The 24,376-nt window shown below is 38.6% G+C and overlaps 1 protein-coding gene across 1 annotated transcript; it reads left to right on the forward strand.

Annotated features, from left to right (window-relative positions):
- The first annotated feature begins 6,053 nt into the window (after positions 1 to 6,053).
- LOC103510392 lies at positions 6,054 to 17,169 on the forward strand. Its single transcript, XM_026824445.1, has 5 exons — positions 6,054 to 6,231; positions 6,405 to 6,607; positions 11,771 to 12,065; positions 15,933 to 16,099; positions 17,023 to 17,169. The coding sequence occupies exons 1-5, from the start codon at positions 6,054 to 6,056 to the stop codon at positions 17,167 to 17,169; spliced, it is 990 nt and encodes a 329-aa protein (XP_026680246.1).
- Positions 17,170 to 24,376: the final 7,207 nt, after the last annotated feature.

Raw genomic sequence — 24,376 nt, forward strand, 5'->3', positions numbered from 1 at the left:
CTTTTTTTAAAAAAAAAAAAAAAAAAAAAAAACAAACAAACAAACTATTATCTCATTACATTCAATATACCTACTTATTAGGTACAACAAATGCCTATTCTCCGTTTATTTTCCTTCTGGCCTTTGCTTCCCCCCCCCATGGTTGCACCATTGTAAAACAGTAGACACAACACTTGGTACCTACTAACTAGGTATTTACCTTAATCAGATCCTGTGGTGAATCGCTTGAAGACTGCAAGTTGCAAGTTACGAGCCTGCTGCTGCAGTCACGAGTACTTCCAGAACAAAATTCATCAAATAATTTTGTTTGACAATAAAAACTTCGCTTCCGAGATTGTAATCGTCAATTCGTCAACGAAATAATGTACCTAACGCCAGAGATTTTTATTGGTCATAAAATCGGTAATATTAAATAAATACCTACCTTAATTCTTTAATACTTAAATAAGATCGTGATAAAAGCGAAAGTACGAAAGTGATTTCAAGTAAGTATTTGACCAGGGAAAGTGTTCTTTAAGTAAGGAACTGAAGGAACCTCGAGTTTTGTTTTGATATTAAAGTAAGTACTTACCTATTCGTACATCGATGGCTATTAAGCTTGGTTGGATTGGATTAACTTCCGATTGAACAATGGAACTTCTTCAATGTCTGATTGTAAATCTAAGTAAGGAACTGAAGGAACCTCGAGTTTTGTTTTGATATTAAAGTAAGTACCTACCTACTTATTCGTACATCGATGGCTATTAAGCTTGGTTGGATTGGATTAACTTCCGATTGAACAATGGAACTTCTTCAATGTCTGATTGTAAATTGAGGAGCTGGGTGCAAAAAGGGAAATATGGATTTTTTGCCCTTTTTGCGTAAAACGGTTTTTTGAATAGAACGTGGTGCGTTCTATCACCTAACTATCAAATAAATTTGTAGTTGTACATAATGACTAGGTACGAGCCAAATACGAAAACTACTGTATAAAACATACTCAAACGAATCAAAGACGAAGACATACATGCATACTCATAGACAGTGTACAAACATTCACAAAATCACACACATTACACACAAATATCTCGGTTTGATGCTTTTCATTTATTGCCCTTTTTGCACCCAGCTCCTCAATTTCTTTGACTCAGGCTTTCATTCTGCGGCCGGATTCCGAAAATTTGAATCATCCACCCACCTCCTCCTTTGGACTCTTGGGCTCCCCCTCAATAAAATCCTGGATACGGGTCAGGAACAAGGAGATCAGACTGCCTCTCTGTATGTTAACTGAACGGAGCACCGTTTTTTTTTTTTTTTTTTTTTTTTTTTTAAATTAAAACCTAATTACGATAAAGTAGGAACAGTGTATGAAAAAATTGGGGATTAGAGAAGATACCATCTAATTTGTACTTGAAAGATATAGGAAAAATCTCTTTTCGTTTATTTGGCAAGATTTAACCCTTCGGTTGCCCGAGTGTTCATTCTTGCGAGCTATCCATTTTACTTTCAACTTTGGTAGAGGTTTAACTTCTTCTTCACCTTTTCCTGTGTTCAGACGGGGTCGGCGTTTTTCGTCAGCCTCTCTATCAGGTGATTGCTTTGGGCTGATATTTGGTTTTGGCTACAAAATTTTCAAAAGTGGATGCCCTTTCGCACACATCCTTTGCTATTTCGTTAGCAAAGGGAATAAATTTCAGGCTGGTATCCTCATTGTTCAAAGGGATTTTGGTAGAGGTCCTCTATCCGTCTAGCCGCCTACTTACGAGTACATTAACCTCATCCAGCTTGAGTGGGGCCGGGAAAAGCCAGTAGTTGTTGTCCAGATGGTTACCCATGCGGGCACATTGCATTGGCTCAAATCTTTTCAATTTGGTTGCACAATATACAACACATCTTAAAGGGTTAATCTTCTGGTTTCGAATGGGTTGTTCTGAACTCAATGTAATCAGGTGATTGCTTTGGGCTGATATTTCGTTTTGGCTACAAAATTTTTAAGAGTGGATGCCCTTTCGCACACAACCTTTGTTATTTCGTTAGCAAAGGGAATAAATTTCAGGCTGGTATCCTCATTCAAAGAGATTTTGGTAGAGGTCCTCTATCCGTCTAGCCGCCTACATTAACCTCATCCAGCTTGAGTGGGGCCGGGAGAAGCCAGATGGTTAATTGGTTACCCATCCGGATACATTGCATTGGCCCAAATCTTTTCAATTTGGTTGCACAATATACAACACATCTTAAAGGGTTAATCTTCTGGTTTCGAATGGGTTGTTCTGAACTCAATGTTTCCATCCTTAAAAATCTCCATTATGATTTAAAACCTTAGTGTGGGCAACGCACCGTCTAAAATTCTGAACAGATGGTCAGGTGTGATTTTCTAATGAATTCAATGTTTAATATTTTTCGCAGTCCGTCTTGTTTTGCAATTTTAAAATTAATTTGACGCTTGGCTTCAATTACCTAGGTTTTTTGTTACAAAAAGGGGGAGAAAAAGAAGAGGTTGGATAGAGGGAACTGTAACAGCTAAGATCTTATCGCCACCGAAATAGGAGAAGGACATGGTCAGGTGTGATTTTCTAATGAATTCAATGTTTAATATTTTTCGCAGTCCGTCTTGTTTTGCAATTTTAAAATTAATTTGACGCTTGGCTTCAATTACCTAGGTTTTTTGTTACAAAAAGGGGGAGAAAAAGAAGAGGTCGGATAGAGGGAACTGTAACAGCTAAGATCTTATCGCCACCGAAATAGGAGAAGGACAGGATAAGAGAAAGCCAGCCGTTCCAAGAACGAACCTTATCTGTGGAGGAGAACGCTCTCAAGGCAGACGCGCTATCCTCCAAGCTAATTAGGCTGGCAGTCTTTTTTTTTTTAATTTTGAGCATTGGTGTTCCGTCATCTCCACTACTATTGGTGGATGTGTCACTATCCCTCGTAAAAAGACCTTTAATTTGATACCAGGTCGACCAGGTTTGGATAAGTCCTTCTATGGGAGCAGACACACAGACGACACCGCAGCGAATAGTCCGTCCCTTATACCTTTTTATTACTATTGTAATAATAAAGGAAGGACGGACTAAAAAGTTATCTACATTTCTACATACAATCTCTTCGCCATCATCATTTCCCTTCTATCTCGTCTCCTATATTATTACGTCTCCTATATTACCTATACCATTCTCATCATCATTTATTTCATTCAAGTTTACACAGTCATATTTGCTATCTTTGATATCTCACATTCTTCCTGAAGACATCTTGAGTAAGCGATTCTTGCTCATTCCCAACTTGATCTTGAACCAACACGGAACTCCGGAACCATCATTTCCCTTCTATCTCGTCTCCTATATTATTACGTCTCCTATATTACCTATACCATTCTCATCATCATTTATTTCATTCAAGTTTACACAGTCATATTTGCTATCTTTGGTATCTCACATTCTTCCTGAAGACATCTTGAGTAAGCGATTCTTGCTCATTCCCAACTTGATCTTGAACCAACACGGAACTCCGGAACCGGCAAATTTTTTTCGGTACTTGATTTTTATCCAAGTTTTTACTTGATTTTTATGGTGGAATTTTAAGTTCGCTCTATTATCTACATTTCTACATACAATCTCTTCGCCATCTTCATTTCCCTTCTATCTCGTCTCCTATATTATTACGTCTCCTATATTACCTATACCATTCTCATCATCATTTATTTCATTCAAGTTTACACAGTCATATTTGCTATCTTTGGTAGGTATCTCACATTCTTCCTGAAGACATCTTGAGTAAGCGATTCTTGCTCATTCCCAACTTGATCTTGAACCAACACGGAACTCCGGAACCGGCAAATTTTTTTCGGTACTTGATTTTTATCCAAGTTTTTACTTGATTTTTATGGTGGAATTTTAAGTTCGCTCTTTTTTTGTCGAAATATGCGGTGACTTTGAGTGCCTTTTTTTTTCGCGAGTGTTCTTTTCTTTTGGAAGTTGCTTGAGTTTCAGAGTAAGTTAATTTTTGATATTTGCTAGATTTAATAAGTTACCTACAAGAGTGCAGTTTTGGAATAGTTGTACAACTTTTGAGTAGATAATTCTTTCAAAGTTTTCTAGACTTTTTCGTCATTTTCATAGTGTTAAAGCGAAATTACCTAGGTGTATTTTTAGGTTTTTGGAAATTAGAACTTGTTCCAAATCGGATTTTCAAGGGCCTCATGGGGTCCTTTTTCTGAGTGATTTCTTCCTCTGAATAGCATCCGCTTTTCATATCTAAAAAGAGGATCTACCTAGATCTTTAGAGATATTACATCTGGTTAGCCTCGTAGATTCTTGTTAATAGTGCTACATTTTAATTACCCACTTAAGCAGATCAAGTACTCAGGTAGAAACTTTCAGAAGCCACTTCTGAACTATTGGTATCTTTCAGTTTACTATCAGTGAGTCACATTTAGGCGGACTTTATTATCTCAAGACGGGCTTTATTATCTTGTTGGGCTGGACTTTAAATCAAGGATTCTAAAGCCATTGTGAATATGCGGTGACTTTGAGTGCCTTTTTTTTCGCGAGTGTTTTTTCTTTTGGAAGTTGCTTGAGTTTCAGAGTAAGTTGATTTTTGATATTTGCTAGATTGAAAATGTTAGCTACAAGTGCAGTTTTGGAATAATTGTGCAATTTTTGAGCTCAAAGTTTGCACGATTTTCGAAGTGTAAAAGATGCTCGTTTTATTATTATTTTTTAATTTAGAGCAAAAGAGCGAAGTCACCTACCTACCTAGGTATTTCCATGTTTTTGGAAATTAGAACTTGGGCCAGATCGGATCTTCAAGGGCCTCATGGGGGTCTTTTTTCTGAGCGAGTTCTTCAGTTATCTGTATGGCTAGAATAGCATCAACTTTTTCAACAAAGTGTGGATCTAGATTTTTAGAGATCTTGTATCTGATTACCTATAAGTTATAGGTACCTGTTAATAGTGCTAAATTTTAATTGCCCACTCAAGCAGATCAAGTACTCAGGTAGAAACTTTCAGAAGCCACTTCTGAACTATTGGTATTTTTCAGTTTACTATCACTGAGTTACCTCAAAGTAGGCTTTATTACCTTGTTGGGCTTGACTTTAAACTAAAGATTCTAAAACCAATGCCGGAAAGAAGTGAGATCTAAAGTAGCGCCCAAACTATCGTTGAAAGTCATTGCTGAAAAAGGTTCACACTATAAGTTTTTGTTTTAAAACCAAGATCCTTTGATCCTTACTTTATACGGGTTAAAGTCAATGTCAATCGACTTCAGTGGACTTGAGTCGACTGATGTAGAGTAGAATTTTAGACTTCCAAAGCAAGGCCTTGTTTCGGGTAAAGGGAAAATCACTTTATAAAAGATTCTGATAAATAAGAAACCTAGGTAGGTAAACATGCACATAGGGTAAGTGTACCATTTATTCGCCCACCTAAAAAACGTACCATTTATTGGCCCACCTGTACCATACGCCACATAAGTCTGAGCTGAACGAACTTTTTCAAGATCCAATTTCATCAAAAGAAAGGGCTTAAAGACTGCTATAAACCAGTGATTTCAAAAGTGTAGTTATAAAAAAAAAAATAAATGTGAGCAGGTGGGCCAATAAATGGTACGTTTTTTAGGTGGGCGAATAAATGGTACACTTACCCTATTATTGAACAGCATTAAGCAGAAAAGAACCATCCATAAGACAAGGCCCCTTGTAGATGATGCTGTTATGTATGTAGATATTTAATAAACTGTGATTATACGCATGTTAGGAGATAAATAATAGAATATTGCATTATGCATTATGATTGTGCGTTCATACTCTTATATCATGTTGTTTGATATTCCAAAGGCTAAGCATAGTAGTTCTAACCATCGCGCATCGTCATCAATATTAGACAAACCGTTAGAGAATGAAACAGACAGACAAATTCTATACTTAAACATTAAATAAAATAGTCATGTTAAAGTTTAAGCTTTATGTTTCGTTTTGTCGATTCGCCAAAATGTCCAACAAAACTTTGTATTATCCAATATCTTTCTAATTTTTGGTTTCAGATTCCCCTCGCCCGTTTCCAACCTCATCCAAAATGTACACCCTTTCTCTAGCGCTAGCCATTCTCTCCTGTCTCCACTTCTCCTCCACCTCCACCGTCGACCCCTCCTTCGACATCCCCTCCCCTCTACCGCCTCCCAAAACCCAAACCAGCCTCCTCTCCGACCTTCTTCTGAAAAACGAGTGCTTTACCAGCTTCAACAATCTGAAACGTTAAAGCTTACTCTTCTTTGATTATATTTTGTTCGGTTACTTTGCCATAATGTCAAACATTACATTGAAATGGCGGTCTTTTCTGACAAAATTCCCGTGTCCAGTATGTAGGACTATTGCACCCAAATATTTAACAAAACTTTGTTATACTCCACCTATTTTTCGGTTTCAGATTCCCCTCGCCCGTTTCCAACCTCATCCAAAATGTACACCCTCTCTCTAGCGCTAGCCGTTCTCTCCTGTCTCCACTTCTCCTCCACCTCCACCGTCGACCCCTCCTTCGACATCCCCTCTCCTCTACCGCCTCCCAAAACCCAAACCAGCCTCCTCTCCGACCTTCTTCTGAAAAACGAGTGCTTTACCAGCTTCAACAATCTGAAACTCGTGTGATATATTGCCGGGCGAGTTCCCTTGCCTACGAACTGCCTGGCTCACCCTTTTAAGCGAGGAAACGCGTTTCGTGTAAACAGTGACGCGAGGATGAGTTTTGATGTGCGAGGAGGAAACGAGTTTTGGTGCGCGAGTAGACTCGCTTCGTCTAAACCTACCTTTAGGCGATGAGAGTGAGCAGCTCAGCGGGTTGATTTGGAAGAAGGTGTGGCAGTTCTTCCAGACGAGGAGTGTGAGACTGAATTTGGACAATGATAACGCTGGAGTCGACGATGAAGGTAAGATCTAGTGGACGATAATTATTATGAAGGTAAGATTCAGTAATAACGAGAAGTGTCGAGGTGAAGGTCCTCAGATAGATCAGACTAGATTTTAGATTTGACTAGATTTTAGATTATTTTCTAGTCTTCCTCCGGACGTTAAAGTATCAAACCTAAGACAGTAGATTTTAAAATTTGGTTACGTTGGCTTTGGCATCGTCTAGACTTGGGCTAAGAAGAGCTAAAATAATGCCTAGCTATCTTTCTAAAAGTTATTGGTAGTTATCTTCCCAAGAGGAGGTTCCTCCCACCCATTAGATATTACCCAAAAATTACCATTTGGAAACCCTCACCTCCTAACAAACGAGTAACGAGAGAGAATTTTCCAAAAAGAAATTGTCCCTCTTACATACTGACCCAGTTGAAAAACGAAGAAAGTTGTCACAAGAGTTCTACAATTAAACCAAAGAAATCAAAATAAGACTTTAATAGAACAATTATAAAAGGACCATCTAATTTGAAATGAAACCAAATGTACTCGAAAACAAGAAGACGTAGAACAAATTAAAAGAGATCCAATATATCCGAATTTAATTACCTCCATGAATGGGAAGTAATCGATTGAGTCATGTCTAATCAAACAAGCGTTTATAATTTGTGGACCAATCTACTTAATATCAACAGAACCAACCTACCTCAATATGTACAAGTGGCTTGCTTCACTAGACATTAGACTTAGCAGATAGGAAATACATATCTTCATTATAGGTAGTTGTAAGAATAGGGAAATGAGAAGATAGTTTCGGACTATTTCCTGATCTAGGACACTCGACTAGTTAATGAGGATTCGGATATATTTTGATGGTCCAGCTAGGCTAGTCTTTTTTTAGAGTCGTGCCTTATTTTACTGTACAAGTGCTAAGGATTTTAGTGACGGGGGATTCCCTTCATTTAACGACAAGCTACCTGCTTCCTCACATTACCGTCACCCAGAGTGGGACCGGAAAAAGCCATCCGGATCGGAGTCCAGTACCTACATATGTAGGACTATTGCACCCATATAACTGAAAACTGACCATCGAAAATTTCATCAGGGTAACGAAAGTAAAAAGGGATTCTATTAAATGATGGTCAAAATATCGCCAACCCCTGCACCTATCTTAACCAAAAGTTTCGTGTTGCATCCTTGTCACATTTGAGAGCTGCGTACCAAATTTCCAGTCTCTAGCTCCAGCATACTTTTCTCAAGATATTTAGTTCACACACAGACCAATCAATGGCTGAAACTTTGTATTTAGGCTGTATTGACCTCAAAAGATATTTTGGCACTGAAAACTGACCATCGAAAATGTCAGTCGATTACATTACTTTCCTGATTAGGATACCAAAAGTACATTACAGTGAAATGGGGATCTTTTCTGATGAAATTCCTATAATGTGCGGAGTCCAGTATGTAGGACTATTGCACCCATATATAACTGAAAACTGACCATCGAAAATTTCATCAGGGTAACGAAAGTAAAAAGGGATTCTATTAAATACCTGTGGATAGTGAGGGCATCTATCTTTAACCGTTCAGTCCAATATCCGAAATATGCCAAATAGTGGTCAAAATATCGCCAACCCCTGCACCTATCTTAACCAAAAGTTTCTTGTTGCATCCTTGTCAAATTTGAGAGCTGCATACCAAATTTCCAGTCTCGAGCTCCAGCATACGATTCTCAAGATATTTAGTTCACACACAGACCAATCAATGGCTGAAACTTTGTATTTAGGCTGTATTGACCTCAAAAGATATTTTGGCAGGATGTTGGTGGTTCGAGTTCAGGTCATGTAATGAAATTTATCGAGGTGTAACTACTAACTAATTGAGGAACAACACCTTTGACAAGCCCAAAATATAAAGTGAAATCAATCTTAGTGCCGGAATCGAACCCAGACCTCCTGTCTCCCAGGCCAGTAGGATACCGTGTGATGAGTTTGCGACATATCTCAGGTGCCCGACGGAAGTTGTACTTCTCATCTCACGATAAGTACTGCGTGAGTAATTACTTAGATACTTTATTTGTTTCAATACTTCCCTAAAGTAAAGCTCGTACGTACTTTAGTGTACTCACTTTGGTTTTAGTGAGTCGATACAGGTTTCTCTGACCATGAAAACTGGTAGAGGAAATTTATTATCGTGTTAGGGGGGAGTCGAAGCCTAAACCAGGAGTGGCGAAAACCTCCGAATTGACCTCTAGAAGTCCGCAAGGAAAATCGGGTATACCTAAAAAACTGATTACACAAAATTCAACTGATTGGCCATAAGGAGTGCGAAAATTAGCTGACTGACCTGGCAATATGCAAAACGGCGGTTTACATCGTTTGGCGAAAGAAAATTTCGTAAAAGTCGAACCATTTTCCAGTAGTACAGGAAAAACCACTTTCGGGATCATAAAACTCAACTGATTGGCAATAAGGAATACGAAAATTAGCTGACTGACCTCCAGGCAATATGCAAAACAGCGGTTTACATCGTTTGGTGAAAGAAAATTTCAAAAAAGTCGTACCATTTTCCAGTAGTACAGAAATCGTACTCCTTATTGCCAATCAGTTGAGTTTTATGATCCCGAAAGTGGTTTTTCCTGTACTACTGGAAAATGGTATAACTTTTCAATTTCAATTCAATTCAATTCAATTTTATTTTGTACAAATATACAATTGTATGTGGTACAATGTTAAAACTAAAACTAAATCTATAATAATAAAATAGTGTACAATAATATAATCTGTGATAAGCCCACCGTGTCTGCCATAATACCTATATTCTATAATCGTAGATAGTGTGAGTAGATAGGTAGTAGAAAATCAATTCTAATATGTGGCCTACAAATTTATTTTCCATTTCTTTTGTGACGAAGAATTGTGGCGATTTACAAGCAAAGCTCAGAAAATGAATTCTAATGTTAACAACCGCCTGTTTGTCCATGTGGATGTTTTCGTTACATTGTGGAACTTGCATGGAAATGGGGCGCTTACGGGCCCCAAAAACTGATGAGGCACTTTCAACCCACTTCCATTTATGAGAACAGTTCGTGAAAAAAAAAAAAAAAAAAAAAAAACAAAAAAAAACAAACAGGCAATTATCTGAAAGCTGTGTAGCCACTGCATGTATGCTTCCTAGAATGTCGCCTAGTGAGATTAAATCCGAATTTCAGCGAGAAAGTTTGACTATTTGACTACTTTTGGGGAAACGTTTCTTGAATTTTTAATTTGATTTGTAGGTATTGTTTGTTGGTTCATGAAGTCTTCGTAGGAAGTCTGAGTAAGTTTAGTGTGATGTCTCTTCTTTTCACTTTCTGCATGAGTGTAAATGTGTATTCTAATTCTAGGCAATTATCTGAAAGCTGTGTAGCATTTCATGTATGCTTCCTAGAATGTCGCCTAGTGAGATTAAATCCGAATTTCAGCGAGAAAGTTTGACTAGGTATTTGACTACTTTTGGGGAAACGTTTTTTGAATTTTTAATCTGATGTGTATTGTTTGTTGGTTTATGAAGTCTTCGTAGGAAGTCTGAGTAAGTTTAGTGTGATGTCTCTTCTTTTCACTTTCTGCATGAGTGTATAAAAGTTTTCTTCTACATAGTTTTAGATTTCATCTTCTGATTCCAGGACGTAAGAAGAAGGACAAGGATAAGGGCGGTATGATGCTAATGATGGCAATGGGTATGGGGGGCATGATGATGCAAATGATGATGGGCAAAGTGGCCATGATCGCGATGAAAGCCCTCGTCATTGGAAAAATCGCGCTGATCCTGTCCGGAATTATGGCACTCAAGGTAAAAATAGTCCCCCCCCCCAAGAGGTTTGATAGAGGGAACTGTAACGGCTAAGGTCTTATCGTCCCGAAATCAAAGAGAGAAGGAAGACAGGATAGGAGAAAGCCAGCCGTTCCGAGAAAGAACATTTCCGTTCAGAATAAGTCTTTTACTTAAACTTGGTCTTTGTCTTTCATCTAAACTTAGCACGGCTAGAGTAAGCTTTTCCAGTCAGCCCAATTTAACTTCAAGGATAGCGCGTCTGCCTTGTAAGCGCTACTTAGGTTTGATTACTGCCCGGGGCGGATTTTATCCTTAACACGTGAGGTTCGTTCTCGAAAAGGCTAGCTTTCTACTATCCTGTCTTCCTTCTCTTTTATGAAGGTAAGATTCAGTGATAACGAGAAGTGTCGAGGTGAAGGTCCTCAGATAGATCAGACTAGATTTTAGATTTGACTAGATACATATTATTGGACAACATTAAGCAGAAAAGAACCATCCATAAGGTAAGGCCCCTTGTAGATGGACCTTATCTGCGCAATGCTGTTATGTATGTAGATATTTAATAAACTGTGATTATACGCATGTTAGGAGATAAATAGAATATTGTATTATGATTGTGCGTTCATACTTCATACTCTTATGAGTGTGGTTGGTACCCGGATGGGTGACCATCTGGGTAATTTTGTGCTACTGATTTTCCCGGTTCCACTCAAGCTGGTTGAGGTTAATGTGAGGAGGCGGGTAGCTTGTCGCCAAATAATGGAGTACAAAACTCCCGTCACTAAAGACGTTAGAAAACTAAAATAAGACTTAAATAGTTAAACCTCTATCAAACAAAATAAAACTACTGTAATAGAACAATTAAAAGAGGACCATCTATATAATTTGAAATGAAACCAAATGTATTCGAAAAAAAGAAGACATAGAACAAATTAAAAGAGATCCAATATATCCGAATTTAATTACCTCCATGAATGGGAAGTAATCGATTGAGCCATGTCTAATCAAACAAGCGTTCATAATTTGTGGACCATCTACTTAATATCAACAGAACCAACCTACCTCAATATGTACAAGTGGCTTAATCTGAAACAGATCTCCGTCTGTCTCAAAACCAAACTGCTTCTCAACCTAAACGAACTCATCCGATCCAACAAAACGATTGAGCTCAACAGCTACGTCACCTTGGTGAAGAGCAAACCGGTGAGCGACGTTGACAACCGCATCGATGAGACGTCCAACGCGATTCCGGATGAGAGAAGTATGGGCGATGAAAGTGAGCAGCTCAGCGGGTTGATTTGGAAGAAAGTGTGGCAGTTCTTCCAGACGAGGAGTGTGAGACTGAATTTGGACAATGATAACGCTGGAGTCGATGATGAAGGTAAGATCTAGTGGATAAGTGGCTTGCTTCACTAGACATTAGACTTAGAAGATAGGAAATATCTTCATTATAGGTAGTTGTAAGAATAGGGAAATGAGAAGATGGAACGTTGTTTCCGAAATGAGAACTATTTCCTGATCTAGGACACTCGATTAGTTATTGAGGATTCAGATATATTTTGATGGTCCAGCTAGGCTAGTCTTTTTTTAGAGCCGTGCCTTATTTCACTGTACAAGTGCTAAGGGTTTTAAGACGGGGGATTCCCTTCATTTAACGACAAGCTACCTGCTTCCTCACATTACCGTCACCCAGAGTGGGACCGGAAAAAGCCATCCGGATACCAACCACGCGTAACGTTGCTGCGTGCCCCGTCGGTCAACCATCCAGGAACATTCCACGCTCTTTGGTTCTTAACTTGTTTCGATTTGTACATCTCAATTATTGATAATGGAGAGTTTCCCTCTGTTCCACAGTACACAGCTCGCACCTTGCCATAACATTATTAATATTTACAATTTATACCATGTAGGTATATCTATCTACATATGCATTTATCTATCCAATCTATTAAGTTATCTAGTCTCAGGCGCGGTGTAAAGTATATATAGAATCGACGAGTCATCTCTGGTGCACATTGCTGTGCACCAGAGATGACTTGTTGCCAAACTGCCTCGGTGGTGTAGCCAACAATACATCACCTATTTTTTCTACAACAGAAGAAAGTACCTGTGCTATTGGTTCTGTTATAGGTAGTACCAGCCTGGTAGGTACTAATTTCCTTTCTATATTGACTTTCCTTCCCTATGGCATAGTTTCTTAGACATCAATGTCCTAGGAATGTCATCACCAGTATGACACTTGTTTAAATATTAACAATCAATGTGATTGGTAAGTTTGATCAGTGCTGAATCAGTTATTAGGTTGTTAGTTTTTACCCTTTTAAGGGCCAAGTAGGTACTTTTTGGGTTTTGTAGGCCCATGTCCAAAATTTTGGTTAAGTTATTCTCTAGGCCTAGAAGCCCAAAGCTGCTGAACGGTTTGTAAGCTTAAATACCCGCGTAGTCCGCGTACATAATTTCGGACATTTTTAAGTGTTCCATGTTCCAATACAGTGTACCTACGTAAAATGTTCAAAATTTTGACCACAGTGTCAAGGGTTTTCTTTGGTGTCACCCATTTGATTTACAAAGGCCAGTATTTCTTTAAATCTGGTAACTGAAAACTATCTGTGGTAAGATCGGGCATAAAGAATCTAATGGCTCCTGCACTGTTTATAGGCCAGTATAATATATCACCTGAAATTCTTCAATTGATGGACAACTCATTGGTACAATACCATGGTATGTAGTATGTACCTATAGTTCTGGTACCTACAATTTTCTAGTCTTCCGCCTGACGTTAAAGTATCAAATCGAAGATTTTAAAATTTGGTTACGTTGGCTTTGGCATTGTCTAGACTTGGGCTAAGAACAGCTAAAATAATGCCTAGCTATCTTTCTAAAAGTTATTGGTAGTTATCTTCCCAAGAGGAGGTTCCTCCCACCCATTAGATATTACCAAAAAATTACCATTTGGAAACTCTCACCTCCTGACAAACGAGTAACGAGAGAGAATTTTCCAAAAAGAAATTGTCCCTCTTACATACTGACCCAGTTGAAAAACGAAGAAAGTTGTCACAAGTGGTTAAAGGTAGAAACACTCCACTATCACGCCACGTGAGCTCATGAGAGGTCAGATAGATATGGTTCAAAGTTGTCCCATCATGTTGTAGATAATTTCGTTAAAAATAGCCACACCGCCCTCACGTGACGTGATAGTAGTGTAGCTACTAATTACCTTACTGCACAATATGGACAACTGACTGTGGGCCGGACGTTAAAGTATCAAACCGAAGACAGTAGATTTTAAAATTTGGTTACGTTGGCTTTGGCATTGTCTAGACTTGGGCTAAGAACAGCTAAAATAATGCATAGCTATCTTTCTAAAAGTTATTGGTAGTTATCTTCCCAAGAGGAGGTTCCTCCCACCCATTAGATATTACCCAAAAATTACCATTTGGAAACTCTCACCTCCTGACAAACGAGTAACGAGAGAGAATTTTCCAAAAATAAATTGTCCCTCTTACATACTGACCCAGTTGAAAAACGAAGAAAGTTGTCACAAGAGCGCACTGATGCACGTCATGGATCAAAAACGAGACAAACGAGTAACGAGAGAGAATTTTCCAAAAAGAAATTGTACCTCTTACATACTGACCCAGTTGAAAAACGAAGAAAGTTGTCTCAAGAGCGCACTGATGCACGTCATTGATCAAAAACGAAAGTGAATACTCAAAATCACCCAGGAGAATTATCACCTAACTATCAAATTAATTTGTAGTTGTACATAATGACTAGGTACGAGCCAAATACGAAAACTACTGTATAAAACATACTCAAAAGCGCACTGATGCACGTCATGGATCAAAAACGAAAGTGAATACTCAAAACCACCCGGGAGAACTATCACCTAACTATCAAATTAATTTGTAGTTGTACATAATGACTAGGTACGAGCCAAATACGAAAACTACTGTATAAAACATACTCAATTTTTACACTGGTAACACCGTCACTGGTCGCTACTCGATTAAAGTAGCTACTCAATTGTCCTCAGGAGGCTGAGTGCACCCCTATTCCAAGCACAGAGCCGAAAATTCTAATTTAATTTGGGTTGTTTTGGGCCCCATTAGACCTTCGAGTGCCCTTGTAGGGGTTTTTTACTCAATGAGTTCTACGGCTCGGCTCACTAAACCAAAACTTCTTATTTAATGAATACCTACATTTTACAAATTTGACGAATAAAAAAGTTGTAATTAGAAATTAGAAATTCGAAATAAAATTAAAATTACTAGTAAATGAAGATCAAGATAAATAATCAGTGTTTAATGGTGGTAATTAGTCAGTCCTAATTATTCTACCTACAGGGTGGTACAGATAATTGGTACACGAATAAAAATTCCACATTGCTTACTCTTATATTTCGACTTAAAATTAATGAAGAAAGGTATTGAGAGGACGAAGACATACATGCATACTCATAGACAGTGTACAAACATTCACAAAATCACACACATTACACATAAGGGCTATCAAGAACACTCTTCCAACTATACATATCATTAAAACTACTCACAGGTGCCATTTTACCAAGACTAGGACATCATAGGAGAATGATTTTCTATGTCAAAGCCAGATAGAAATGGTTTTCTATGCCAGAGCCAGATAGAATCAAAGTCACGGGCCCCTAGCATGGAGAATGCAGAGATGTAGATTATGCTAATGGGAATGTAGATGTAAAAGAACCTAGTCTAATTGATAAGCACTGTTTGTCACAAGCATACAAGCAATAGCTTAATTATGCAGAAGGATATAATGTGTATTCTAGGCAATTATCTGAAAGCTGTGTAGCCACTGCATGTATGCTTCCTAGAATGTCGCCTAGTGAGATTAAATCCGAATTTCAGCGAGAAAGTTTGACTATTTGACTACTTTTGGGGAAACGTTTCTTGAATTTTTAATTTGATTTGTAGGTATTGTTTGTTGGTTCATGAAGTCTTCGTAGGAAGTTTGAGTAAGTTTAGTGTGGACACTCGTTGCTATGGCTATATTGAAAGCCCAGATTAATGTATTGAACGTTGCAATGAACTCTGAAGAATATGTAATATCCCTCTACAACTACCTGAAAACGGCCACTTTCTCTGTCGCGTATAATATCTCTAGTAACGCGGTCAAACTTTCTTGACTTGGCGGGGCGGTGCGCTACCTAATTTCTCCTTTTATTTCTTTGTTTGATGTGATCTTCATCCATTTCATCTTCTGATTCCAGGACGTAAGAAGAAGGACAAGGATAAGGGCGGTATGATGCTAATGATGGCGATGGGTATGGGGGGCATGATGATGCAAATGATGATGGGCAAAGTGGCCATGATCGCGATGAAAGCCCTCGTCATTGGAAAAATCGCGCTGATCCTGTCCGGAATTATGGCACTCAAGGTAAAAATAGATCCCCCCCCCCAAGAGGTTTGATAGAGGGAACTGTAACGGTTAAGGTCTTATCGTCCCGAAATCGAAGAGAGAAGGAAGACAGGATGGGAGAAAGTCAGCCGTTCCGAGAAAGAACATTTCCGTTCAGGATAAGTCTTTTACTTAAACTTGGTCTTTGTCTTTCATCTAAACTTAGCACGGCTAGAGTAAGCTTTTCCAGTCAGCCCAAGTTAACTTTCCCCCAAGAGGTTTGATAGAGGGAACTGTAACGTCCAAGGTCTCATCGTCCCGAAATCGAAGAGAGAAGGAAGACAGGATAGGAGAAAGTCAGCCGTTCCGAGAAAGAACATTATCCGTTCAGGATAAATCTTTTACTTAAACTTGGTCTTTGTCTTTCATCTAAACTTAGCACGGCTAGAGTAAGCTTTTCCAGTCAGCCCAAGTTAACTTCAAAGATAGCGCTTCTGCCTTGTAAGCGCTACCTAGGTTTATTACTGCCCGGGGCGGATTTTATCCTTAACACGTGAGGTTCGTTCTCGAAAAGGCTAGCTTTCTACTATCCTGTCTTCCTTCTTTTGGGACAATAAGACCTTAGCAGTTACAGTTCTTTAAATCAAATCTCCTAAAAAAGAAAAAAAGATTTTTTTTTCACTTACCTGTATAGATTTTTTTACGTTCTATTTTGGCCAATAAATTCAACACAATTATGTACTCTGAGACAAACTGAACCAATCTTTCCCATTTTGACTGTCACAGAAGCTGACCCAGAACAGTGGTGGAGGATCAGCCCACAGCACCTCTGCAGCCTCTCCGTTCAGGATAAGTCTTTTACTTAAACTTGGTCTTTGTCTTTCATCTAAACATAGCACGGCTAGAGTAATTATGTACCCTGAGACCAACTGAACCAATCTTTCCCATTTTGACTGTCACAGAAGCTGACCCAGAACAGTGGTGGAGGATCAGCCCACAGCACCTCTGCAGCCTCGTCTGATTGGAGCTCCCGAAGAATCTATCTAGAGGAAAACCCCTCTGATTTGGCCTACAGAGCGTTCGCTCCGACACTGACCACGAAAAAGTAGAGCAATGTAATGTACTTTTGGTATCCTAAATTCCTAATCAGGAAAGTAATTTAATCGACTGACATTTTCGATGGTCAGTTTTCAGTGCCAAAATATCTTTTGAGGTCAATACAGCCTAAATATACAAAGTTTCAGCCATTGATTGGTCTGTGTGTGAACTAAATAGGTATCTTGAAAATGGTATGCTGGAGCTAGAGACTGGAAATTTGGTATGCAGCTCTCAAATGTGACAAGGATGCAACACGAAACTTTTGGTTAAGATAGGTGCAGGGGTTGGCGATATTTTGACCAGGTATGCTGGAGCTAGAGACTGGTAATTTGGTATGCAGCTCTCAAATGTGACAAGGATGCAACACGAAACTTTTGGTTAAGATAGGTGCAGGGGTTGGCGATATTTTGACCACTATTTGGCATCTTTCGGATCTTGGACTGAACGGTTAAAGATATTGAAATACGAAAAAGTTTTGGGAATAGACCCCCCCTCAACCATAGCTAAAACCGCCATGAAAATATATCTTTTATTAACATGGGAACAAACCCCAATAGGATAAGGAAAGTCGGGTGATGTTAACACTAGATTTTTTTTTAATCTCATCAGAATCTTATCTATTTAATTATCAACTCTTACTCTTCATTTTGTATAACTTTATAAATTAGGTATGTTTTAAGGGTGGTCGTCGAAAATAGGACTTCATCAATGATGTCTTGGAAGTACTGATTTGGTGCATTTTATTTAACACTTAACCGTAAACCGAAATTTAGAGAGTGGGGGTAAAAATCTCGTAGTGGGGATAATCAGCTGATTAAAAAAAAAAACAGCTCTTCGCATTAACCGAGAAATAAATGGCGACTCTATCGTAAACAGAAGTCCAGAGCTTGGTTTAGTATGGCATGAGGGGAAACGTAAACCTAAAAAAATGTTAACGCCCCTCACGTCATAAACACACTTCCATGTGAGGGGAGGTAGTGACCTCGCGTGGCGTGATGACAATGTGTCGTTTACTCTCAATAGCTTTCTTCATTAATTTTAAGTCGAAATATAAGAGTAAGCAATGTGGAATTTTTATTCGTGTACCAATTATCTGTACCACCCTGTAGGTAGAATAATTAGGACTGACTAATTACCACCATTAAACACTGATTATTTATCTTGATCTTCATTTACTAGTAATTTTAATTTTATTTCGAATTTCTAATTTCTAATTACAACTTTTTTATTCGTCAAATTTGTAAAATGTAGGTATTCATTAAATAAGAAGTTTTGGTTTAGTGAGCCGAGCCGTAGAACTCATTGAGTAAAAAACCCCTACAAGGGCACTCGAAGGTCTAATGGGGCCCAAAACAACCCAAATTAAATTAGAATTTTCGGCTCTGTGCTTGGAATAGGGGTGCACTCAGCCTCCTGAGGACAATTGAGTAGCTACTTTAATCGAGTAGCGACCAGTGACGGTGTTACCAGTGTAAAAAGATCATTGAAATATGGAGTTTGATTGCAAATTAGGGCCTTGGTAATGCTGTGATATCCACAAGATTTGTGAAAAAGCTCTGCTTTATCACAAAGAATTTGAGAGAAAGAATACTCGTAATAGGTACTATTCCTATCTCACGAGCACGGAAAGTAAACAGGGAGATTTTGTAATCAAAATTAGCGTCCCCTTAACTGAACTCTTTAACATTATTTGACGAAAATTCCCTTCTGCGCCTGTACAGAATCGAGTTTTGGTCAACTTACGTCTTACGTTTCAATTATCGTCACTTAAGTTAGCAGTGCAAAAACTCTCTATCTCTATTCTTCGCCTTCGGGTTAAACAGATATACCGAAACAATATTCCACGTTTGGTCATCTTGCCGGTCTACCGCTAAACAAGGTGGACAGAAGAGAAAAAGTGTGAAGAATCATATATACGAGGGGGAAAATCGGAACTATGCACACTCTATTAGATATTGGCAACAACCTAATTAGAACATTCCACACTTCACCGCCTAATAGCTATGTCTGATGTCTTCTCTAGTTATGCGATGGTCTGTGGTCAATACGGTACCGTGGTCCACAGTCAATTGAGGAGCTGGGTGCAAAAAGGGAAATATGGATTTTTTGCCCTTTTTGCGTAAAACGGTTTTTTGAAGAGAACGTGGTGCGCTCTATCTTCCAGCGTTTGAACTGCAGTGATAACTTTTTTTTAGATGAGTTACAGCGTTTTTTGTAAACATACTTTTCAAGGATTTTGATGAAAAATTAAAATCTTTAAAGTTAAATATCTCAGTTTGATGATTTTCATATATTGCCCTTTTTGCATCCAGCTCCTCAATTGCCCATATTGTGCGGTAAGGTACATTGTTTCCGAAATGAGAAGATAGTTCCGGACTATTTCCTGATCTAGGACACTCAATTAGTTATTGAGGATTCAGATATATTTTGATGGTCCAGCTAGGCTAGTCTTTCTTTAGAGTCGTGCCTTATTTCACTGTACAAGTGCTAAGGATTTTAGTGACGGGGGATTCCCTTCATTCGGTGACAAGCTACCCGCCTCTTCATATTACTGTCACCCAGAGTGGGACCGGAAAAAGCCATCCGGATACCAACCACGGGTAACGTTGCTGCGTGCCCCGTCAGTCAACCATCCAGGAACATTCCACGCTCTGTGGTGCTTAACTTGTTCCGATTTGTCCGTCTCAATTATTGATAATGGAGAGTTTCCCTCTGTTTCACAGTACACAGCTTGCACCTTGCCATAACATTATTAATATTTACAATTTATACCATGTAGGTATATCTATCTACATATATATTTATCTATCCAATCTATTAAGTTATCTAGTCTCAGGCGCGGTGCAAAGTATATATAGAATCGACGAGTCATCTCTGGTGCACATTGCTGTGCACCAGAGATGACTTGTTGCCAAACTGCCTCGGTGGTGTACGTGTAGAGGTTAAAGGTAGAAACACTCCACTATCACGCCACGTGAGCTCATGAGAGGTCAGATAGATGTGGTTCAAAGTTCTCCCATAATATTGTAGATAATTTCGTTAAAAATAGCCACACCGCCCTCACGTGACGTGATAGTAGTGTGGCCACTAATTACCTTACTGCACAATATGGACAATTGACTGTGGACCAGGGAACAATAGTAATAATAGAACTCATTTATACTCATATAGGGCTAAAAGAGTCCCTTTATCCCAGCAGTGGACTTCTAGTGCTTCTCCTATTATTGCGGTCAAATTCTCAAACAATGACAAACTCGAAGGTTGATCTCGTCTTTGTGGCCGAGTGGTCAAGAGAGTTGACTTCCAGTCTGGAGGTGCTCATTTCGAATCTGAGCCAGATCTATTTGCTGTCCAATTTATCCTTTCACACTTTTGCCTAGTGTGCCATACTCTGTCAACAATATATCACCTCTGTTTTCTACAACAGAAGAAAGTACCTGTGGTATTGGTTCTGTTATAGGTAGTACCAGCCTAGTAGGTACTAATTTCCTTTCTATTGACTTACCTTCCATATGGCATAGTTTTTCAGACATCAATGTCCTAGGAATGTCATCACCAATAATGTCACTTGTATGTTTAAATGTTAACAATCAATGTGATTGGTAAGTTAGATCGGTGTCGAACCAACAGTAGGACAATGTTGGTAGTTGGTAACATACATATTGTTCTTTGTAGCAAATATATTGGAATTTGAATTGCTTAAAATTTTCTAGCGGTTTTTCAGGTGCGATACCTACCTGTTGTTGAATAAATATTCAAGGAGGTTCCCCAGGGGTATGCTATAAGGCAGGGGTCGGGAACTAACACCCATATTTATGAACAAAATGCTGGCTCTTAAGTTCGTGCTAAGCATAGTCTCAAGGCATTTGATTGGTCAATTCTGACTATGGTGCTTAACTTGTTTCGATTTGTCCATCTCAATTATTGATAATGGAGAGTTTCCCTCTGTTTCACAGTACACAGCTTGCACCTTGCCATAACATTACTAATATTTACAATTTAGACCATGTAGGTATATCTATCTATTACATATGTATTTATCTATCCAATCTATTAAGTTATCTAGTCTCAGGCGCGGTGTAAAGTATATATAGAATCGACGAGTCAAACTGCCTCGGTGGTGATGTAGTGGTTAAAGGTAGAAACACTCCACTATCACGTCACGTGAGCTCATGAGAGGTCAGATAGATGTGGTTCAAAGTTCTCCCATAATCCATAATATTGTAGATAATTTCGTTAAAAATAGCCACACCGCCCTCACGTGTCGTGATAGTAGTGTAGCTACTAATCACCTTACTGCACAATCTGGACAATTGACTGTGGACCAGGGAACAATAGTAATAATAGAACTCATTTATACTCATATAGGGCTAAAAGAGTCCGTTTATCCCAGCAGTGAACTTCTCGTGCTTCTCCTATTATTGCGGTCAAATTCTCAAACAATGACAAATTTCCATACCTCAGCTGGGATTGAACCTCCTGATTGCGTCTTGACCACTATACCACCGGGGCAGTAGTAGATATTGTACCTTACCGCACAATATGGGCAATTGAGGAGCTGGGTGCAAAAAGGGCAATATATGAAAATCATCAAACTGAGATATTTACCTTTAAAGTTTTCAATTTTTCATCAAAATCCTTGAAAAGTATGTTTACAAAAAACGCTGTAACTCATCGAAAAAAAAAATTATCACTGCAGTTCAAACGCTGGAAGATAGAGCGCACCACGTTCTCTTAAAAAAACCGTTTTACCCAAAAAGGGCAAAAAATCCATATTTCTCTTTTTGCACCCAGCTCCTCAATTGACTGTGGACCACGGTACCGTATTGACCACAGACCATGGCATAACTAGAGAAGACATCAGACATAGCTATTAGGCGGTGAAGTGTGGAATGTTCTAATTAGGTTGTTGCCAATATCTAATAGAGTGAAACTCATTGGTACCATGGTATGTAGTATGATGTAGTTATGTACCTATATTTCTGGTACCTACAACAGTATGGTATAGTCCTGGTTCAATACCAATACCAATATCTGCCTATCAATAACATATTGGTGACATACTCGCATTGAAAATATTATGACACATAGGGAACATCATTGATGTTTTTTTTTTTTTTTTTTTTTTTTTTTTTTTGGGGGTCTGATAAGGGAGGTATATCTATTTAACCCGAAGGCGAAGAATAGAGATAGAGAGTTTTTGCACTGCTAACTTAAGTGACGATAATTGAAACGTAAGACGTAAGTTGACCGTATTGTTTCGGTATATATCTATTTAACCCGAAGGCGAAGAATAGAGATAGAGAGTTTTTGCACTGCTAACTTAAGTGGCGATAATTGAAACGTAAGACGTAAGTTGACCAAAACTCGATTCTGCACAGGCGCAGAAGGGAATTTTCGTCAGATGTTAAAGAGTTCAGTTATGGGGACGCTAATTTTGATTACAAAATCTCCCTGTTTACTTTCCGTATCCGTGAGATAGGAATAGTACCTATTACGAGTATTCTTTCTCTCAAATTCTTTGTGATAAAGCAGAGCTTTTTCACAAATCTTGTGGATATACAGGCGCAGAAGGGAATTTTCGTCAAATAATGTTAAAGAGTTCAGTTAAGGGGACGCTAATTTTGATTACAAAATCTCCCCATTTACTTTCCGTGTCCGTGAGATAGGAATAGTATTTATTACGAGTATTCTTTCTCTCAAATTCTTTGTGATAAAGCAAAGCTTTTTCACAAATCTTGTGGATATCACAGCATTACCAAGGCCCTAATTTGCAATCAATCTCCATATTTCAATGATCTTTTTACACTGGTACTGATTTGCTTTAATCATGATCGAATAAACTACGGGCTAAAAAATTCCCGGAGGGACGGGCCCAGCTTGTTTCATTTGAAAATAAGATCCATACTCTGTCAACAATACATCACCTATGTTTTCTACAACAGAAGAAAGTTCCTGAGCTATTGGTTCTGTTATAGGTAGTACCAGCCTGGTAGGTACTAATTTCCTTTCAACTATTGACTTAACTTCCCTATGGCATAGTTTCTCAGACATCAATGTCCTAGGAATGTCATCACCAATAATGTCACTTGTATGTTTAAATGTTAACAATCAATGTGATTGGTAAGTTAGATTAGTCCATGATATTGTTTTATAGGTAATAGAAATTCATTTGTTGGTGGTGGTGGTGGTGGTGTTGTTGTTGTTGTTTAACGTCAATATACAACTGCCAAGGTCGTTAGAGACGGCGGTTTTACCAACCATTTGGCGACAAATCACCCACCTCATATTAACCTCACCCGCCCTGAATAGGACCGGCAAAAGCTAGCAGCACGCGATTGCCAAAATGGTCACCTCTACGGAATTCCGACCACGCGCAACGTTGATCAACTTTAGTGATCCATTGAAAACTGGTGCATTCAAAGTGTTATTGTGATGGCTTATTTTAAATAATTATCTAGACCTCTAGACAAATTTCTCTTACATCCAGGTTCGTCTGTACTTCAATCCATCAACTTTGTGCAATCTGTCTGACTGTGTTTGGTTCGGGTACCAAAGAGGTCTAGCTTGTCTAGCCGCGAACAACTTACAAACCTAATAGCCACCATGAACTTCAACAAGTTGGAGATAGAAATTTAGATTTGTAGATCTGTTTTGAGATTTAAAGATTTAAACAGAGTAGGTAATACACCTAAGATTTAAACAGAGTAGGTGTAAGCGCTAGGCCGCGGGTTCGATTCCCGCCCGGGGCGGATTTTATCCTGATGGGACTTGTCTAGCATAGCTCTTATGATTATTCATAATGCTTACGCATGGTTCCATAACAAGAAAGCTCCTTTTTTCTCTATTTACACTAGAGAAGACTTGAAACCTACTATAACTATCAATGAGCACAAGCAATATGGCTCATTACCAGTCAGAAATTTAGAATAATTTCATTTTCTAGTTTTTCATCTAGTCAGCAAGATCCATGTTCATTTGAGTGCTCACCTCGGAATGGTCAACATCTTCAATTTTTACCAAAGGAATTTTGAGTTTACCATTTGCCGTTGCAATAGTCATTAGCTTGTAGTGTTTTACTTTTGCTACTTGCTTTTTTAGTAGTTTGTGTGAGTTTTTTCTTCCACAGTTTTTCGGTAGAGGATTTGTCAGTTTTATCTTTCTCAAGTGTTCTATTTTTGATTGTGTTCTCCTTTAGTTAATAGTGTTTATTTAGTT

Source organism: Diaphorina citri, unplaced genomic scaffold (genome assembly GCF_000475195.1).
Source record: "Diaphorina citri unplaced genomic scaffold, Diaci psyllid genome assembly version 1.1 scaffold593, whole genome shotgun sequence".
Classification (NCBI taxonomy): Eukaryota; Metazoa; Arthropoda; class Insecta; order Hemiptera; family Psyllidae; genus Diaphorina; species Diaphorina citri.

Bases quoted from the DNA above. Each gene is read 5' to 3' on its own strand.
- LOC103510392 (XM_026824445.1), top strand. From the start codon at position 6,054: ATGTACACCCTTTCTCTAGCGCTAGCCATTCTCTCCTGTCTCCACTTC. The intron at 6,608-11,770 runs CTGAAACTCGTG...AAGTGGCTTAAT, and splicing joins GCTTTACCAGCTTCAACAAT to CTGAAACAGATCTCCGTCTG. The intron at 16,100-17,022 runs GTAAAAATAGAT...TGACTGTCACAG, and splicing joins CCGGAATTATGGCACTCAAG to AAGCTGACCCAGAACAGTGG.